At 40.4% G+C, this 21,991-nt stretch overlaps 1 protein-coding gene across 1 annotated transcript in view; it reads right to left on the minus strand.

Annotated features, from left to right (window-relative positions):
- Positions 1-21,991, minus strand: part of TMC1 (transmembrane channel like 1) — a 139,840-nt gene that overhangs the window by 73,218 nt on the left and 44,631 nt on the right. The window contains exons 6-7 of the mRNA XM_053205273.1: positions 20,169-20,294; positions 145-235 (exon numbers count right to left, since the gene is read on the minus strand). Of these exons, the coding sequence (XP_053061248.1) occupies positions 145-235; positions 20,169-20,294 (217 nt within the window). The remainder of the gene's footprint in view (positions 1-144; positions 236-20,168; positions 20,295-21,991) is intronic.

A 21,991-nucleotide genomic window follows, 5' to 3' on the forward strand; every position in this document is an offset into this window, starting at 1 on the left:
AATGGAAGTGAAAGGGGCACAATCTTTGCCATTTCAGAGTGATAAAATCACACAAGTAAGTCTTTTTGCCATAAATCACCATTTCATTTGAGAGGCCGCCATCAAGAATATACATCAACCAAACTGAGTTGTGAAAATGCTTACCTTAGCCATCATCATCTTAAATGCAAACCACCGCTTTCCTTTTCCTTTCCCAAGGGCTCCTTCATTTTCACTCACAAATTTTTTTGCTTCCCTGAGAAAATAAAACAAAATAAGGGGTAAGAGGGAATGGGGTATAGGTTGAGATGCATAGAATAGAGGTAGTGGACGTTTCATTTTATCAGGTTTGTAGCCTTAGTTCTTCCAGACACTTAGCACATGAATTTAAGCTCTATTTCAAGCTCCGGACTCGTAATAGATGTTTAAGCTTTTTAATTCCGGCCAGGAAGAATAAGATATTTTAGTCTCACTTATTAATCAGCTGGAGTCATCAAAAAGCAAGGAATTTATGCTAAGTGTCAAAATCGAAAACTCTAGCTCTTTTCATTTCCACCACATATAAAATTGAATCCAAAGTTGACTTCAACTTCTGGCAGTCAGAATGTTTATTTTAAAATATTTTCTCTTCTTCTTTTTTAAGGGTTCCTTTTGTAAAATAAGGCAAAGAGTTTAGGACAAACTGACATGGAGCACAGTTACTGACCTGGTATTTAATCTCATAAAACCAATTATGAGTTGAAACAAAAATGTTATGTACAGCAAATTGGGTTGAGGGAAGAAGAGAAAGGGAAGGAGTACTTTTGGCCTCACATTCAGAAAGGACCTCAAAGATAAAGTTTAATATTATTCCCAAATAGTTATACCTTTCAGTAGTCACACTCAGGTCTCTCTGTATGTGTGTGTGTGTGTGTGTAGAAAAAAAATCAGTTCATGAAAATGGAGAATGTTAAATATACTATAATTTTATAAACTTGGTTGGCCAATTTTGCTATTGCTGTTTGTTTGATATACGAAAAACTTTTAAAAATAGAGGTGGCCCAGGTTTGTCTTGACTTTTCGGGACAGCAGAGGGCATAACCCAGGAGAACCCAAACCTGAACTATGGTTCAATAGCTGCAACATCGTCCTTCGGTTGGAAGGCCGCTGGACCGTGAGATTTTACAGAATATTATTAACACAAAAAAGCAAATTAAAAAAAAATGAAAAGTCAGTGAAGGATTTTTTTTTTGGTAAGGTGTTCCTGAGTAACAGTTCTAAACTCAAGATTTTATAATACCCAGGGATCAAAACACAACATGCACCTGCTGACTTACCCAATAACTACACAGTGGTGCCTCCTGAATTGCCTGGGCACGTGAACCCACCCATATTCTGCCATAAAAACACAAGTGCAACGGAGAAGATTCACTTTAGGCATCAAAGAGAGCTCCCAAATTAGTTCCTTGATGGCAGAGATGAAATCCTGTCCTTGTGTATCTCCCACAGCACCGACCACTACTTTGACCAGAAGAGGATGCTTAATAAAACTAGACCTTCTGGAAGTGGAGATGAGAGGCATAACTTGGGATAGTTACCAGATTGGGGAGAATCTGGTAATTGTATTTTCCATATTAATTAATGCTCAAATACAAGGTCATTCCCAAATGCTGGGATTGTACCCTTCTTCAGGAGTCTACTCAGAAACTATGACAGTCTTCTGGAAATGACAAGGGTTACTAGACTGGCCTTGTCAAATGGCCTGACCATTTGACATGACCTCAGAGCTCTGAAGATTGATTTGATAATGGTTTCTAAAACACTCTACAGATCCTAAAATGTTTAATGCAGCCACATCACAAAGTATAAACTGAGCTCTCATGGCTGGGTTTCTACATCCACGCAATCAGAAAGTGCATCACATTTAAGCCTTAACTATGTGTTCTAGAGAAGACAGGGCAGGAGTGAGTATGGCACCTCGATGACATTTATAAAATGTTGAAGTGACCTAAACTAAACTTGACTCTGACTTGAGTTCTCAACCAGCCTCTGATTGGTCTCTGTGAGCAGGGGAGGGGCAGAGAGAGAAGGAGACACAGAATCCGAAGCAGGCTCCAGGCTCGGAGCTGCCAGCACAGAGCCCGACGCAAGGCTGGAACCCAGCAGCCATGAGATCGTGACCTGGACCGTAGTCGCAGGCTTAACCAATGGAGCCACTGAGGCGCCCCTGATTCTCCTATTAATACTTGTTTCAAAACTGAAAATTTGCTCTAACATGATTGGTTCATTACAGAAGAATTTAAGCATAACACAAATTTTGCGTTTGCTGACATGAGATTGTATCTGCAAGAAACTCGAGGGGAATGCAGGAAAACCTGCATCCAGCTAAACTTAGCGTATTCACGAAACGTGCACACCTCACCCGGCTACCTCACTGCGCCCCCTGCCTTATGGCCGCAGCCATTCACAGCTGGTCTTAAAGAACTTCCTCCAAACGCCACATCCCAAATTGCAAACCTGTTGAAGGCCACTTCCACGAGCAAGCTTCAGGTCTTTTGCAAAGGAAACTGCCATCCTTTATTGTAGCTTTTCTGTATTTCTTAACCACTTAGAGTGTGCAAAATGTTGCTGCCATTTTATACCTATCTTTTTTAATGTGTCACTGATGATATTCCTGAGTATTGTTCCCTTATTCCCAGGTTTCCTATCAGCCCTGTGGTTTTCATTGCCCTATTTTGCATAGTGTGGTGGATTTTAGGTACCCATACAATGTATGACAGACGAACTGACTACAATTCAACTATTTGGTATCAAGAACTTTGAAATTCGTAAAATCAGGTCTACATAGGAATCATCACATCACTCTATTATAGTAAAACACATAAATAGAGAGTCAAAAATTCTTCCTGGTAGTAAAATCAAAATTTGTTTTTCAAATGTAAAGTGCCTACTTTATATGGGCATTTGCTACTCTAGATACTTAGTTTGGTCTATAGAGTTACATCACTTTCTAGATGAGTGGCCAATTAGAGAACATGACTGCTCTAAACAGCCATTATTCTACTTCATATTTCTGACAAGATTTTTAATTTTGTAAACTGATGATTATGTAATAGGATCATTAAACTGGCAAGGTTTAAGAGAGAGAGAGAGAGAGAGAGACAGAAGTCAGGGTTATAAACAAATTAAAATCATCACAAAATTAATGGAACCTATTTCCATGGCGTGCGTAGGGTTTTTTTGTCAGTTATTATAAGTGTAATTTTCCCTGGAGCCATCTAAGCAAGGTTTTATCGTTTGCCTCCTCAATTGCCAAGTTTTTCCTGATGCTAGGCACAGTTTCATACTTCCCTCCAAAGCACTACCGTCCCCCACCCTCAACATATGTATTCTTTTTTTTTTTTAATGTTTATTTATTTTTGTGAGAGACAGAGACAGAGTGTGAGTGGGGGAGGGACAGAGAGAGAGGGAGACACAGAATCTGAAGCAGGCTCCAGGCTCTGAGTTGTCAGCACAGAGCCCGACGTGGGGCTCGAACTCACAGAGTGCAAGATCATGACCTGAGCCGAAGTCGGGTGTTCAACCAACTGAGCCACTCAGGTGCCCCTCAACATGCATATTCTGACACTGGTTTTCAGATACCAGCCTGGACCGCACTCAACTCCATGTAATCTCGGGTATACATTTCTTCTCTTCCCTAATGCCTTACCCCCTCCTCCATTCTCCAAAAGGCCTGTCTCTAGTTTCATTCCTGAAGGATCCCTGAAGAGCCATTCTAGCTCCTTCTGCTCCCCACTGCCCACCCTTGCCAAAATAAATACTAGACTCAACACATCAGAAGTCTTGTGGGGGTGTGGGGTGATGTTAAGACAAAGCCAGGGGTAATGGAGTAGCCAGAGAATAATTTTTTTTAGCAAGTACAGATTCTTGAAATTCCTAATAGGATGCTCTTCGGATATAAGGAAAAACTCTTGCAGCTTGCTGGTCTAGAAGAAGGGACATCAGATGGGAAGACGTAGGCGACTCTGAGAGAACATCCTTTCACACTATTTTCAAGGCTAACCTTTGTAGTGAGCTGCATGACCTCGGGATGAAAAACAAACAAAAAAAAAGTAGTACGGCCCAATCCCATCGTCTCCAACAACAGATTTCTTACCCAGAAGACAGCATCTTTCATTGTGCTATTAGAAACAAGATACAAAAAGAAAATATCCAATATGGAGAGGAGCACTGACTGATACTTATCACACTCAAGTGCCCGTTACGGATAGCAGAATCCAAGTAAATAAAGAGCAGAGCCTTTGAAAACTGTAAAGCAAGACAACTTCTTCATGGTTTTCTTACAGGTAATCCATTTTCCTACCCATTTGTATTCATCTGGATAATTTAAAGGGATTTTTTTTTGACACGGATAACATGAATAAGATTGTGTGGATAAACTTGGAATATCTATTGGCTTCGAACCATCCAAATGTCTGACTGAAAAATGTGTGTCATTCCCTTGAACTGCATTCAAAAAAAGCTGCCTGCCAAGACCGTAATCCGGTCCCCAGGTCTCGGAGCTCCAGCCGGCCCTGGTACAATATGCACAGGTCCATGAGCTGTAACCCCAGACCCAGGGATAAATAATTGAGTGAGATCTATTTAATGACAATGATACCTGGCCTCATCATTCATTTATAAACCCCTTGTGTTGGTAATTAGAATAATAAGGTTTCATGGGCTTTCAAGAATGCTTTCACAGTTAGTTGGAGGAAGACACTTTGGTCCAACTTACAAAATAGATAATTTACCCATAACACATGATACAACCCTGATCGCCCAGGGGAGTCAGGACATGCAAGGTTGCCTTTGACACATTCTCATCCCAGGAAACATGTTCTCTATTTGGGTTAGGTTAAGTTGACTTTTCTTCCCTCTTGTTTTCAGTTTGATAGTACGATTGGGCAACCAATTTCTTGCTCAAGTAAATGAAAAAAGACATTTCAAAACTAGTCTTCAAGACCACTGTAATCAAAACTTGTACTCAGGAACACTTCCCAGTAAAGGGATCCAGGGATGAGAAGCCTTTTCTTAGTAAACACAGCTGTTAAAAAAAAAAAAAAAAGAAAGAAAGAAAGACCAATGTAAATTGACTCAAAGTCAGAACTCTGACTTTTCCTAAAACAGTACTGAGTAAATTGAAGGAAAGGAGCAGAGGTTGGAAGCTATTCTAAGCACAGAGATTGGAAATAAAGACTATAGGCTACTAGACTACTAGGTAATGTAATTCCATAAGGAGACTGGCGGCATTATTTAAAATCATCCTAATCCTGGAAGCGATGATTCCAACACCTGTGTTTTGTTTTGTTTTGTTTTTTATAAAGGAGACACTGGTGGAAGTGGGTGCAATGGTTTGAGGCTGAGTTGCTACAGCTATGAAGTAAGATCATAATAGCTCCGTCATGGGGCTGTCCTGTGTTTCACAGGAGATAATGCATACAACATGTTTAGCAATAGCACATGTAATGAGACCATGGCAAATCATAAGAGCTCTATAAACAGGAACTATTATTCATAGCCCTAGTACTGGTAGTGCTGACTTCGATTTTTGTGCCTGAGTGTCCAAATTACAAAGTTGAGAAACGACTAGATATTTCCAGGCAAAAACCCCTCAGAAAGCCAGCCCGTTTCCCTTCACATGATGAGACGTGGGAAGAGCGGGAATAGTTCTTGCCACTAAATGAGCAGGAGAGGAACCAGCCCCGCATTTAAGATGCAACGTGAGGGCCCTGGTGTCGGGCTTCCGAAACCCCGCTTATGACTCAGCCTGAGAGGAGGCAGCAGTGAATTCCAGCCTGAGTCCTGCTCCCCCCGGGGCTGTGCTGCCTCTGAGAGCTCAGGTCAGCCGGGGAGTCTCTGTGCTCAGGGGCAAAAAGAGATCTCTCTCTCTCTTGATTAGGACTATATGCCGTTCAATTCTGTGATCTGTGTCTTATCCGCGAGACACGGGTTTGGATCCTGGCTCCGCCATAGACTAGCTGTGTGCTCTTGGGAGAAGATTACTAGACTTTATGGATCCCGAGCGTTCTCACCTGTAAAATGGGATCAGCAACAGCAATGGCAGTGTCAGCTAACAAACACTGAGTGCTTGCCGCGTACCAGGCATGATGGATGCCCATCGACTCATTTTCTCCCCCACAAAATCCAGCAAGGCGGGAACTATCTCAGAGATGAGAAACTGAGGGTTGGATTAATGGAATAAAGGTCCAAGCTTACCCAAAGAGTAAGCGTCCCAGCTTGGCTGGGATTTGAGCTCAGTGCCCCCCGCCCCACGCCAGTTTTCCCCTGATAACAGCATCATCTACCTCGTGCGACTGGTATATGGACACATATGAGACGACATAAGCAAAGCACTGGTTGGTACACTTAGCCATTTTTTCTAAGCATGCGTTGAGTGTGTTTGTTCTTAGCAGTGCATTCAGTGCTTTGAAAGAAATAAAAGAAACATTGATTCTTTTCTGAAGTTCAAACTCTGTTAAGAAAAATGAGATACAGACCCATAAAATTGTTATATAACAGTGCTAGACAGCTTTAAGTGAAAAGGGAGAGGAAAAGGGAGGCCTGAGAACATGTTGAAGATGTAGATAAGGGAAGAATTACACTGGACATCAAAGGGCTGATAGAATTCAAGTAGGAAGAGAAAGGCATTCTAGGCATTGGTTTGCAGGAATTTTTCTAACAAAGGAGATATTTCCACCATGGATCACATATACAAACTCATAGTCTCATGTAGACTAACAGCCTTTCACGAGGCCATTTACAGGGCTTGGTAGGCACACTGAACTGATTTTGCTCAGTTCGGGTGCATTTGAATCAAATGCAGGTGATACATTCTCACTGCTGTAAACAGACGGATTTACAAGGTGTTGCCTCAGAGTGAGACAGGCGTTGTGCTTTGGAAGGTTGAGTAGAATGATTCTGCACCATATCTGTCTGTTCCTGTTTCTACCCTATGCTAAACATTTCTAAGTACTATGGAATATTCTTCCAAAATGTTGTGTTGTGATGATTAGGAGTGCAAAAAAGTCTTAGTTTTCTGGTGGAGCAGTGTGCTCTGCCTTTTGATCCTTCCTTGAGTGGGCAAGACATTTCAAATGATGGCAGTTCAGTGAGCTCTGAAAATAATTAAGACCACCTAGTAAACTTGACATCTTGCCACATGGCAAACTTAGCTCTCGAGGTCTGTCCTAAGCACTTGGCAACACAACTTAGATGAGGTCACCCACAGAGAATTCTACACTCCTCTGTGAACTAGACTTTCTACTGAGTTGACGTATCTCTTACAATTTCACTGTTCTTTTGCATAGCCTCCCTTCTAAGCTTCCCTGATCCTTCTGTCCAGGCACTGGTCAAGAACACTATAATAGGATATACATAAAATAAACAATTAATTCGTCCAGAGTCATGTGTCTTTATGTAGATATCCCAGTATGTATGTATATGTCTATATGCAAGAACATAGACATATATATACATAGATATGCAAATTCATGCATGTATACTATAAACACATAATTAGCAACTATTTGAAATAAGTGGTTTAGAATATTTAAAAATTTCTAATTTTCAGGACTGTAGAAAGAAATTTTAGACACATTATACTGAATATATGAAACTACTCCCCTCTCTTCTTCCCATCTAATTTGTCATCATATTCTAACACAATGTTTTCCAAACGTTTACTTTAGTATATCCATTTTAATAAGGCATTTTAATAACCACTTTTATTCTACAACAGGCTTACCTAAATCCCCCAAAGTAGTATTCCATTTGCCATTCTTTTGTCCTATACATAAAAACATCCTCAAAAATGCCTTGGCCACTCTCTTATTATAATCCTGATAAAATAAAGGGTTATCTTCAAAATTCATACCTTACCCAAGATCTGGATGACACTCCCCCAAACCAAAAAAAAAAAAAAAAAAAAAACCACATTCCTCAAATTAATGGTATTCTGTGCTTATCATTTACACATTTGCTTTCCTTTTACTGTTAATGTATTATGTCAAACACACTTAAAAGCATTTCTAGATAATTGCAAGTGGTAATTAATGCATTTCTCTTCTTAATCACCTTTCAAAGATAATATATTTATGGAGAGTCTAATACCAAGTTGTTAAAATTAGCTGTCACCAGCAGCTGACATCCTAAAGAATGAGAGTTAGGTGAAATGGTTGGAGAGTAGGACACCCTGGCAGCCTGGGAAACCAATTCAGTTTGCTTTACCACACCTAATATATTGACTGATAACACTCTAGGGAAGTCATAGACAACGAAATGCAATTAAGAAGATAGTAACTACACTTTACCTACCTAGAAGAAAACTTTAGAACTTTCTTTTGTCTCATATTTACTTTTTGTTGTAAGTATTATTATCTGATAATGCACTCTCAAAATCCGTCTATTTGAAATTTGAGGTTATCTGAATTCTGGATAAGCAGATATTTCTGGAAGGTAGTGAATAATATTGATTGACAAGATGAATATTAGCATATGTTAGACCCATTTTCCAATGACCATTACCCTTCTATCAACCATCTGGGCACAATCTCAGGCTGATTTAATGAGGCTGGGAGCCTGAGATCTTGACATAGGTACAAGAGCTATAAATGCCTTTACAACTGTCCAAAAGAGATAGGACCTGTGGCCCATGGGCCATCTAAAAACCATGCCAAACCAAGGTGAAGAATAGGACATCTCCAAGTATCTCTGGTAAAATGATGCAGTATAGATAGGAAAGATGAAATAAATCAGGAAATAAACAGAGAAGAAGAAAAGAATTTTTGGTAGGCAAAAGTATATTTATCCCCAATGCTTCAGAGCTGACTTCCTTTTTCAAGTCTCAAGAAAAAAAAAGAAATATGATTTTGTCATGTGGTTCCTACCAGCATCCTTTCAGGGAGAATTTCAAAATATTATGTGAAAAGCATTATTAAAATTACCCAGTGATTTTCTAAGCATTATTAAAAGTACCCATAGTGATTTTCTAAGCACTTACAATAGCACAGAAAATATTAACAGGCTAAATCTGAAAGAGAAAGAATTATAAAGAACATTGTGCTTTTATTTAATAAAGAAAGATTACCTTTAATTCAGTGACAATGATAAGATAGTTAGGACAAGTGAACGCAAATGTGAATGATAATGGGAATGCAAACTGGTGCAGCCACTCTGGAAAACAGTATGGAAGTTCCTCAAAAAACTAAAGATAGTACTACCCTACGACCCAGCAATTGCACTACGAGGCATTTATCCACGGGATACAAGTATGCTGTTTCGAAGGGGCCCATGCACTACCATGTTGATAGCACTATCAACAATAACCAAAGTATGGAAAGAGCCCAAATGTCCATCGATGGATGACTGAATAAAGAAGAGGTGGTATATCTCTACAATGGAGTATTACTTGGCAATCAAAAAGAATGAAATCTTGCCATTTGCAACTATGTGCATGGAACTGGAGGGTATTATGCTAAGTGAAATTAGTCAGTCAGAGAAAGACAAATATCACATGACTTTACTCATATGAGGACTTTAAGAGACAAAACAGATGAACATAAGGGAAGGGAAGCAAAAATAATATAAAAACAGGGAGGGGGGCAAAACAGAATAGACTCATAAATATGGAGAACAAACTGAGGGTTACTGGAGGGGTTGTAGGGGGGATGGGCTAAATGGGTGAGGGGCACTAAGGAATCTACTCCTGAAATCATTGTTGCATTATATGCTAACTAAATTAAATTAGTTGGATGTAAATCAAAAAAAAAAAAAAAAAAATTAAATTAAAAAAATGTGAGTAAGTCAGAAGAGATGTCTTATCCTAATCAAGACTTGTTTATTCTTAAAAAAAAAATTCTCTTTAAGATGAATTTTAAAAGGAGAGAAAAGAAAAAAAGAGATAAAATCAGACTCTTAAATACAGAGAACAAACTGGTGGTTGCCAGAGGGGCAGTGGGTGGGGGATGGGTGAAATAGGTGATGGGGATTAAGAGCACAGTTAAACATGTTGAGCACTGAGAGATATACAGAAGTGTTGAATCATATTGTACACCTGAAACTAATGTAACACTGTATGTTAACTATACTTCAATAACAGAGAGAGTGAGAGAAGAGCAGAATAGGAGAAGGTAAAGGGAGAAAGATTGAAACTCTTGGTCATGCTCACAGATTTGGGAAGAAATTCTAGAATACAAAATGAAAGACATTTAGCAGGATGTTGAAATAGAAACTAGAATAAGAGGTTATCAGTGCACTTTGGACCTTTATCTGGAGTTCTGAGGTTAAGTCCTTAATGCCTGCTTTTCTCACAGGCAGCTCTAATTCAAGCATTTCATTGTTGGTTACCAATTAAATAAAGGAAATATGTTATATCATAACAAACAGTTCTTTCTTTAGCCTCTGCTTTCTGTTGTTCCAGATTGAGATTCCTCTAACACAAACTTAATCAAAGGGCATTCTTAGATTCCCCTACGAGGTGCTGGAATTGACTTGGCTACTGATTGTTACATTTTCAGGGATTCTGTAAACTGGTTCTTAAACTGTTGGTTGAAATGGATCCTAATGGGAGTGTTTATACCATGGAAATTGGCAAAAGGTACAAATCAAGGCTTTTTACCAGCACATTCTTGCCTTTTATTCACACATGCATACAGACCTTAAAAGGCTCCATCATGTTAATGATTCTCTTGCCTTGAGACTGAGTGTCCAACAACTAAAGAAATGACCGTTAATACCGTCACCCACACAGGAGACAGTAATTCAATGTTTCTGACGTACAGAGCGTTATGCTAGACTCTGCAGAACTAAAGAGCTCACAGTCTGTTTTGAAGAGAAGGAGATTTTTGTACAATTTTTAAACTGTAATGCAACACAGCCTAACAGCAGAGTCAAATGAATAATAGAGTCTTCCTGAGTTCTACTTCTGTAGCAGTGGACAGAGAAAGGACCTCAGAGGAGAGATAATTCACACAGGAGGTATAACTGGAAGAAGCATAGGAAGAAGAATAGCAGAGAAGTGGAGAGGAGACTCGAGTCCAGTGGGAAAATGTACCCAGAATGTCTACAGAAAATTAAAGTCATCTTCCTGGAAAACATGGTTCAAATGAGAAGTGATGTGGCACAATAGAGAACGCATGAGGTTTTGGGGATGGAGAAATCTGGATTTAATTTTCACCTTGACAGTTACTAGCTGTGTGAGGCTACTTTACCTTTGTCAATCTTAGCTTGCCTGTCTGTAAAACGGGTATAACATTCTGTTTTCAAAGTGCTCATGAGGATTAAAAGAATTAATGTGTGCAGCATCTCCTTAGCACAGAACCTGATATGTAGTTGACAAAAAAAAAAAAAAAAATTAAAGATAGTATTGTCCACCTTCAAACCCTAATGGTCATTGTCATCGGTACCTAATGATTTGGAAGAGAAGCTGGACTTCAGAGTGTGAATCCAGATTGTAGAGCTCACTGATTTGCTAAGCAAAAGCTTGTAAACTTTGTTAATTACTGGGGGGATACGGAAGGCCTTGAACGTGGGGATAACATGTTCCAAGTGGTGTTTCAAAAGAACACCCCAGGGGCACCTGGGTGGCTCAGTCGGTTGAACGTCCGACTCCGGTTCAGGTCATGGTCTCGCGGTTCGTGAGCTCGAGCCCCGCGTCGGGCTCTGTGCTAACAAACAGCTCAGAGCCTGGAGCCTGCTTCGGATTCTGTGTCTTTCTCTGTGTCTTTCTCTCTCTCTCTCTCTCTCTCTCTCTCTCTCTCTCTCTCCCCCTCCCCTGTTCATGCTCTGTCTCTCTGTCTCTCAAAAATAAATAAATGTTAAAAAACAAAATTTAAAAAGAACACCCTGGCAATAATGCATGAACACTGTCTTTGGAGTAATATAGACTTGGGTTCCGTTACGTGAGTTTGCTGTGTTTTTTGAGAGCATTGAATTATGCTATTATAATGAATGGAACTCATCAGAAATATTAAGCATAGGTCACAAGAAAGCTCTTGGCTCATAATATTCAGGTGAAACTCATGGGCAGAGTAAATTTAGTGTACCTGTGACTGTCCTGATGCAGAGCACCATAGATGAGCCCAATGCCTGCTTTAATGCTCTGCCATAGGTGTCTTGAAATTCTTTTTTTTTTCATGTTTATTTATTTATTTTGAGAGAGAGAGAGAGTAAGCAGGGGAAGAGCAGAGATGGAAGGAGAGAGAGAATCCTAACTAGGCTCTGCGCTGTCAGCACAGAGCCCAACGTGGGGCTCAATTCCACAAACCATGAGGTGATGACCTGAGCTGAAACCAAAAGTCAGATGCTGAAACCGAGAGTCGGATGCTTAACCAGAGCCGCCCGGTTGCCCCTTGAAATTCTTAATAATTGACCTTCTTAATTATTTTTTTAACAAAAGGCCTTACATTTTCATTTTGCACCAGATCCTGCAAATGACGTACCTGGCTGGGCACATAAGAGGTGTTAAGTGTAGCTAATAAATACACTTTAAATAAACTTGTAGCATGTGACACACAGGCATAATTTATACGATGCCTGTTATATCTGTTTGGAATATCTGTTATTCCAAAACAGATAGCAAGTAAGTTAGGAACGGGTAATACCTGACAAGGAAAGACAAAACAGCTGAACAAATAAGAATATTAAAGTTAGAAGTGGATGGAAAGACCAAGTTATGATCCTGTCGCTTTGGGACTGATATCTGTCACCACTAAATCGACCACCCATTGGTGTCGTCCAATATGTTTCCGTTCTCCTCGTGTGTGTTCCGCTCAAGAAAAGCAGCTACCACTTGTGGCACGTCAACAGGCTAATTGACAAGGTACTACTATCGTTGAGTGTACTTGCTCTGTGTCATTCTGATAGAGCAAATGCCTATCATTGGCCCGAGTCACCTTCATTCTGTGGGGGCCTTTGGGACCTCAGCCTTCTTAATGACACTGCCAGCAGGATGGTGAATATCAGTAGGGCATGTGAGCATCGTGAACCCCAAGATTCAAGAAATGTGATCCTGTGGCCTCCACCACTCTATTGCCATTCCTTGCTTGGCATGTCCATTTATGCCACCTCTTTGCTCTTGCTTATCACTATACTTTAACTTGACTTAATAGACCATGTGAGTTGAGCATGTTAGTTTGGTCTTTCAGTCCCATGGCCAGTGGTCAAGCTTGTGTAGTAGTATAAAGACTTCCATCTCATCAAAGTAAGTTTCTACACAAGTCCGAATCGTAGTTCTACCACTTAACAGTTGTCTGAACATAAACAGTTACTTATCTCTCAGAGCGCTGGTTTCCTTATACACAAAACCAAAGTAATGATACATGGTTGAGAGAGATAAATGGAATTATGACAGTAAAATAACAATAGCTAACACATATAAAACAATTCCTACATGCCAGGCACCACTCTAAGTGCTTTAGATCTTAACTGATTTAATCCTCCTAATAATTCTATGAAGTAGTATTACTTTTTATCCCCATTTATAAGTGAGAAAACACAAGTTCCAGAAGTTAAGAAAATTGCCCAAAGTCACAGCACAGCACTTGATACCTACTAGGCCCTGATTAAATAGAAAAATTGAATGTCAATGTTACATTTTGATCAACAAAATTCAGCCATACTGACTTCCAATAGTCTCCATTCTTTGGATGAGAAAATCAATATACTTCAGATACCTGTAATGTACAAGAACTGAAAGTTGATGCTTTGGTTGAGCTATTGACTAAAAAGAATCCCAAATGGCTGAAGGGTGTGTTAGTAGGTGTGTACACGTGATTAAAGGTCCTCTTGTGTGGAATCCCTCATTCCTTCTCAATGACAGATGAAGGAAAGGCCTTTGTGAACTGAAGGAGAAATCATGGTTCTTACCTATAAAAATCTCAAGCTCCAAGGAAACTTGAGAGAAAGGGATGAAAGCCAGGGGGCTATTTTCCCAGATAGTTCCAGCAGAGAAAATCAACCCCAGTCTATTCTTACTGCCCTAGAAATATATTAGTTCCCTCAACCAAGAAAATTCAATAAAATCAAAAACGATACAAACAAAAAATAATACAGGATTGTGAAGGAAGATTGAGTAAGGAAGAATGTTACCTTAATGACAATCTGCCAGTTTCAAGCACATGTTTAAATGCAAATGAAATAGTAAGGATTCCTTTTAGCTTTATTGAATGTTTCACTAATAAATCACTAGGCCAAGTCGGCCGATGGACAACTCCCAGAAACACTGGATCAGGGTGCCACACAGCTAAGAAATTAGAACAGTCAGTATAAGAGCTAAATAAACATGCTTGTTATCAAAATAAGTGCATTTGAAATGGCTTCTACCCAAGAACCATTTCCTTGCAAAAGTATATTGGAGTACTCCCATATCTTACTTGGTAGACTCATGAAATGTTAGAACTGCTCCGTCCCCAAAATAAGCTCCTTTAAATATCCAGCTAAGTGAGGGTTTTTAATGATTTCTTATGTTAATAGGCACAGAAGCATTTTTTCTTCAAATGGGTGCTTTAGACACAAGTACATTCTGAAGAAGAAAGAAGTCATAGGTCTCTGCTGGAAGCTGGTGCTGTTGGCCAAGCAGCCCCCCTTCTTACCTCTGCCTCCCTTGCCCTGAAGGGATTTCACCAAACCGCCTTAACTTAACATTAATTTGCAAACCATGGGCCACAATCCAATCCCTTCATTTTACAAATAAATACAGGAGACTCAGAGAGATGAAGTCAGAGGTAGAGCTCAGCTCAGAGTCCATGTCTCTTACTTTTCAATCCCAAAACTACCCTACTATAACAAAATAAAGTGATTGCTTCATCAGGATTAGTCATGCAAGCTTTAAATCTACCATGTAGAAAGTTGTGGTACAGTTAGGTTTTAGGTTTCAGGATGAGTAATAAGTAGATGGTTATTTTCCACCCAGGTGTTTTATTTCACCTGTGATGATTGCTCTCAGATCAGTGTAGCCACCTATAACAAGGAGGAAAGATCTAGTTAACCCACTTCTTTTATTTTTTATTTTTTTTTAATCTTTATTTATTTTTGAGAGAGAGACAGAGTGTACGCAGGGGAGGAGCAGAGAGAGAGGGAGACACAGACTCCGAAGCAGGCTCCAGGACCTGAGATGTCAGCACAGAGCCTGACACGGGGCTCGAACCCACGAACCGTGAGATCATGACTTGAGCCAAAGTCGGATGCTCAACCGACCGAGCCACCCAGGCGCCCCTAGTTAACCAACTTCTAAGTGAAACCCATTAATAACTTCAAAATAGATATGCCTAAAATCCTATGTTTTTAGTTCATTAATAAGAATAGGAACTGATGGGAATGCAAGCTGGTGCAGCCACTCTGGAAAATAGTATGGAGGTTTCTAAAAATACTAAAAATAGAACTACCCTACGACCCAGCAATTGCACTACTAGGCATTTATCCACAGGATACAGGTGTGCTGTTTCGAAGGGAGACATGCACCCCAATGTTGACTGCAACACTATCCACAATAGCCAAAGTATGGAAAGAGCCCAAATGTCCATCGATGGATGAATGGATAAAGAAGATGTGGTATATACATATATATACAGTGGAGTATTACTCGGCAATCAAAAAGAATGAAATCTTGCCATTTGCAACTACGTGCATGGAACTGGAGGGTATTATGCTAAGTGAAGAGAAAGACAGAAAGACAAATATCATATGACTTTACTCATATGAGGACTTTAAGAGACAAACCAGATGAACATAAGGGAAGGGAAGCAAAAATAATATAAAAACATTGAGGGGGACAAAACAGAAGAGACTCATAAATATGGAGAACAAACGAAGGGTTACTGGAGCGATTGTGGGAGGGGGGATGGGCTAAACGGGTAAGAGGCACTAAGGAATCTACTCCTGAAATTACTGTTGCACTATATGCTAACTAATTTGGATGTAAATTCTAAAAAAATAAAAAATTAAATTAAAAAAAAAAATAGGAACTGACTTTCAAATAGTTGGAAAACATACCACTATTTCCCCTTCCCTGTCTGCCAACATATTCTCACCCATTCAATAAATAGTTTAGAGTAAGGTAAGATGTTCTGCTTCTGAGGTTTTCTGTTTCTCAGAATCGAAAGACAGTGGCCCTCAATCCTTGACTTTCAGAGTAGAAAATTAAAACACACATAGCCTGGTCTGGGCCAGACACACCTGTCCCCTCCACCTAGAGATTATTATTTGATAGGTTTAAGGCTACCTGACTGTGTGAAACAGATTGAAACCACATTGCAAAACACTGTTCCACAGTGACGGTGGAAAGGATGTGACCTCTCTTCAGTCCTAAAAAGCCAATACTGCTGCCTTCAAAATGCTGAGCTCCAATTCCTGAGCCACGTTTGAGAGTCATTAGGGATTAACAACCCATTTTTAGAGCTTCTTGCCTATGTATTAACTGCTTCTTTTAACTGTAGTTGGGTCCTCAGCTCTGAGGATGCTTACCTTGCTAGCGATAGATATTCTTTCAGAATGTGGGACTCCCCGAGCGCCACCTCCCAAGGCATCCTCAGAACAATAAGTTACCGTTCCTGAAGTTTACTCTAAAACACATCTTGAAAGCCTGATCCTCCATAGAATCTGTTTTAGAAGTTTCACAAGCTCATCAGAGTCCAGAGCCAGATGGAAAGCCTTGGAATCCCGACATAAATCCAAACCTGTGATCAAAATATCTGCTCCAGTTATACTGAGACTAGTATCTTGGTCTCCATGTAGTTAGCAAGGATTGATGACTGGTGGCAAATTCTGGGAATAACACGGTCCTCAGAAATGCATTCTCACAGTCAGAAGTCCCTGAAAGAAATAAAGGGTGCGAGAAAAGCTCCCTGACCGCCATGTTTCAGTGGCATTGGGGCAGAGAAACCTTTATGTCTCCACACTATCAAGTATTCACCGCTTGCTCTAATAATGCGATTGAGATCCATGGGGGAGAAGCTCAATGCAACATTCAAAAACCCACAAAGGGAGACAGGCTGGCCACAGTAGTGCCAACAGCTTCATCCCAGAGGCTGAAACCAAGAGGATCAGGCTGACCATGACCACTGGTACCAGCTGTGCAGAGAATTGCCAAGCTACAAAGCAGGACTGATTTCTGGCCATGGAGAATCGTTGTAAGACAGTGAGCGTTACTGACAGGTGAGAAGCCATAGTTGTTTCTTCTCTGGGCCTAAATCTGTGCTTCCATTCTGCAAGCTGGCTTTGAACTTGATGTTCTGAATCACTGCCTTGGTAACATGCCTAACTCGCTCCCTGGCTGCACGGGTAGGAGGCAGCAGACTGGAATGCGTAGAGGGTTTAACCAAATAGCGTGACCAACTGATGTGGATCGAGAATTGTGCGCACTCAAGACTGAATTCCCTGTTCCTAAGTGCAACTATCACTGAGCCCCAGCTGCTATTTTCATGTAAGAATGTGGGACCAGATGCTCCACTTGTCCAGCAGGAGCTGGACATGTGGATTTTTTTAGTGTGAAATCTCCTACTTTTTAACATTTGACAACAAAGAAAAATGTTGTTAAAAAATACACCCCAGGGGCGCCTGGGTGGCTCAGTCGGTTGAGCGTCCGACTTCAGCTCAGGTCATGATCTCACGGTTTGTGAGTTCGAGCACCACGTCATGCTCTGTGCTGACAGCTCAGAGCCTGGAGCCTGCTTAGGATTCTGTGTCTCCCTCTCTCTGCCCCTCCCCTGCTCACGCTCTGTCTCTCTCTCTCAAAAATAAATAAACATTTAAAAAATAATTTAAAACAAAATATACCCCAAAATGGTTAAAATAGTCAATTTTATGTTATAGATATATGAATAAAAAGAACAACAAAAAAAAAAGAATAAAAAGAAAAAAAAAGCATGTGGGCCAAATAAAAACCTAACACTCAGATCTAAAACCTGAGATCTAGACTGAGCTGCAGACTCATTTTCAACCTCTGCCCTAGCATTAGGGCCATCCCAAGCCCCATCTCTCCACTTCGCAAAATGGGTTAATTCCTGGACTCAGTTCAAGGCCCCAGGTCCTAAAATCTGCCACAGGATTACCCTGGGTCCGTTTGGAAGATCTGAAAGTGGCCTGGCCCTGGATTCTGCCAAATTGTCAAGAGGCTCTATTCTTCACTGGAACGTCAAAATCAGTTACCCATCTAGACTGCTACCAATGTGTCACCATCCCCCAAGGTGGCTAAGGTTATCCCTGACCAGGTGTGCCTCCACCTAGCCCTGCCGTGTCTCACACTCACTCTGTCTCTCCTGACATGCTGCAGGGGACCAGGCAACATTGACTCTGTCCTGAGGTGAAATAATAATTACAACTTGTGCTTCCCAGCTACGTGCTATGTTCTGGCAGCGTGCTAAGTGTTTTATGTAAATTATCCCACTTTATGATTCCACTAACCTGGTAAATTAGCATAATTTCATAAGGAACCTGAATGTCGGAGACCTAAACAATTCATTCAAATTTGCACAGCTATGAAGTGAAGGTCTGAGATTCAAACTCAAATCAGAAGCCCATTCCTACTCCATTGCCCGTCATGGGAGAGACAGACCAGGGAGGGTGGGGGTATTTCTACACTTTCTGCAGGTGGAAAGGGAAGATACGCTCTTCGGCATTCTTACCCAATTTCACACCTAGCTTTGAAAGTTCACAATATCACTACTTTCCAATTTTACAACTTTCTACATACAGTTACTTGTGGTTTCCAGTTTTGGGTATTTTATGGCCAATCGTATTTCAAACGATACTTTGGAAGCAACGTAAAGTGGTTGCCAAACTCCTGTTTTGCCAAGCAAGGATATTTTTAAATCTATCATTTAGCGTCATTATCACCACGTCGAATGCGTGCGCGCACGCACACGTGTTACTAGCTCCAGGGAACCAGGAACCCTGCTTGCCTTTGCTTTCATTCAGGGCTGGTGGGTACAAGCACATGCACGTAGAGTTCCCAGCCTACGACTGTGCAGTGTTATAGAAGTTTGCTGGGAAAACCACTGTTTGGAACTTGGAAAACTTTATCCGCAAACAAAACAATGCCATTACAAACGATGGCTAGGTTCCCACTTCACAGAATAGATGGAGAATTTCTTGTTTTATTTTGGATATGAGGCCCCAGAAGTCTAAGCAGTGTCCTCAAATAACACATGCTCGTTTACAAAGCTAAGATTAGAAGAGAATTATCCTGGTAGCTATTTCAATTCTTTCTCTCATCACCAGAGACAATAATATTCTCCTCTATAATATTTAACATTATTAGTTAAATAGCCTGGTGGAGAGACAGCTTTGGAAATTTACCACTACTTACAAAAATGGTTCTATGGAAAAATGCAATCGGTAGCACCACTGAAAGATATAAACATGGCTGTTATCACCGACACATTCCCTTTTATTCATGCCTCGTCTCCCCAACAACCGTGGCAAGGAAATATAGCGTGATCCTCAGAAGTGATCAGAAGCAAAGATGCTTCCATCCCCCAGAAAGAGATAATCATTTGCCTTTTCATATAGGAAGTTTGTAAATCCGGGTGCCCCGAGTGTGTTTGTTACCCCCGTCAACGTTCAATGTAAGAGTGAAATTGGGTCACTGACATGTCGCCATGGAATAGCTATTAGCATAATCCTTAATTGGAATCCTATTTACTCTTCTGTTGGCTTAATATCTTCCCTGTGCTTTAAAGAGAGCTGTCACATGATTATGTCACCTGAGGCTGGGACCCTGCAGAGAAACAAGAATCTGCCAGTCACACAGACTTGTAAAATTCAAATATATTATCTCTTTCAGAGAGAAAGTAATGAATGCATTACATTAAAGAAATTCTCATGAACAAATGGCTAAAAGTGACCAGAGGTTCTAAGACTCCAAACAATGAATTTGCTCATAATTTTTTAAAATTGATAATCATTAGCCCAGCCTCTCTAATGATGATATATACATATACATATATATGCATATATGCCCATGTATATGATATATGATATGTTTACATACATGACATGTAACATATATAATATGTTGTATATGTGTATATGACCATGAATGTTATATATAATAATGAGTATTTTATATATATGATATATTATATATAGCACTATGTACAAAACATAGGTAATAGAGGAGTTGGGAGATCAATAATCAAAGACAGTGTTTCTAATTATGAAAAGAGGCATCGTACTTGAGAACTTCAATTTTCTTCTCCATTTTCCAAGGCTTGCATTTGACAGTAGCAATCATTTGTCTTTTCTCATCTAACTCTGCCTTCAGTCTTTCCAATTCCTCCTCATCAATTTCTTCTTCTTCCCTTTAAAAGATAGAAAAGAAAGAAACCTTAATAGAGTTAAGCTTTGCCTGACTACCAGACTTAAAGAAGAACACTCTCAGATACTCAGTCAATGGATATCAACTCGGTTGTACATAGAGGAGGCTGAGATTTATAAGCCTTAGAGCTTGCAGATATCTGAACACTGATGCGGGATTTCTGGAATTATTGCAACTTTAAAATAATAGCGTTTACCTTCTGAAGTCCTGAAACAGTTTTACATCCATAGCCTCAGGACATAACTCTCAGGACTAGAAGACCTGTGGAATATTAGTTGCAGATCTATCAAGATATTTTCCTCTCTACTTTGTTCCCTTGTATCCTTTCCCCAACCAATTCTACATTTCATTGAGAAACATTACTTTTTGATAAGGATGGTAAATGAGAGGGGAAGATGTCTTTGAAGTGCCCTTACAAATTTGTTAGCCATGTCTCAAGAGAAAGAGAAAAATTGAAATAGGGAAAAATTAAAAAAATCTATTTCTCGAAGGTAACTTAATCTGTTAATTAAATTCAAAACTTCAGTTGATAAAATTCAGCTTGAAGTTTATTTGGTAGAAACGAAACCTTTGAAGGGACCTTCAAAGGAACTTGGCTTCTCACTGAGCAAATGAGATGTTTCTTTTCTCTTCTGTGTTTCACGGATTGCAAAAATGCCATAGGGTCCAGAACTAACGAAACAAATCAAAACAATCTAAACATGAGCAGCAGGATTTTAAGGTGAGGAATGTAATGCCCCATTTTGTAAAGATCAACTTTTTTTATAGATAGCTTCGTTGATTGAGCTATTGTCCTTCAGCTCCAGACTCCCCTTCTATACTGAATATTGGGATGCTGAGGCTGGGGCTCTGTAGGGCACATTTCTGCTTTGTCAGCTGCCTCAATAGTAGGCTGTCAATAAGAGATACCCAGAAGGGACTTGGGATTCCTGTTCGCTTCCTGGGGTGGTACTTCCTCCCTGGTAATGCTTCTTAACCCCACTAGCTGAAGGGTCCTCCCACAGCTACAGGTGAATCCAGCTTGCCAATTTCCCCAACACTAACCTCACCACCCCGGTAGAAAACCAGCACCGCTGGTGGATCACCCCCTTTGCAATGGTTTCAGCCCCATACGTCTTTCCTCTATGCTTCTTGGGTTTCTTTATTTTGGGAGAGAGGGGGAGGAGGGACAGAGAGAGAGAATCCCAAGCAGGCTCCTTGCTCAGCACAGAGCCCAACTCGGGGCTCGATCCCACAACCCTGGGATCATGGCCTGAGCCAGAATCAAAAGTCAGTCGCTTAGCCAAACGAGCCACTCGGCCACCCCTCTCCTCTATGCTTTTAAGTTTAAATTTCAACCTCTCTTCTCTGTTCCTGTAGCCCTTGGAGAGGTAGCTGCTTCATATACTTGTTGTCACCATGATACCTGAGTGTTGTCTTTTCACCTTCCCAGTAACCTAGACAACAATTATTTATCCCTACTCAACAGTTCTCTTATCAAATACTTTCTGTTCAGTTAACTGAAGAAGTTTCTTTCTCCTAACTAAACCCTGACAGAGAAATTGCAATCTGACTCAGTGTTAGTCAGCAACATACTTTGCTGCGGGGTACCTGGGTGGCTCAGTGAGTTAGGCATCCAGCTTTGACTCAGGTCACGATCTCGTGGTTTGTGGGTTTGAGCCCTGCATCGGGCTGTCTGCT

This window comes from Acinonyx jubatus, chromosome D4, assembly GCF_027475565.1.
Source record: "Acinonyx jubatus isolate Ajub_Pintada_27869175 chromosome D4, VMU_Ajub_asm_v1.0, whole genome shotgun sequence".
Classification (NCBI taxonomy): domain Eukaryota; kingdom Metazoa; phylum Chordata; class Mammalia; order Carnivora; family Felidae; genus Acinonyx; species Acinonyx jubatus.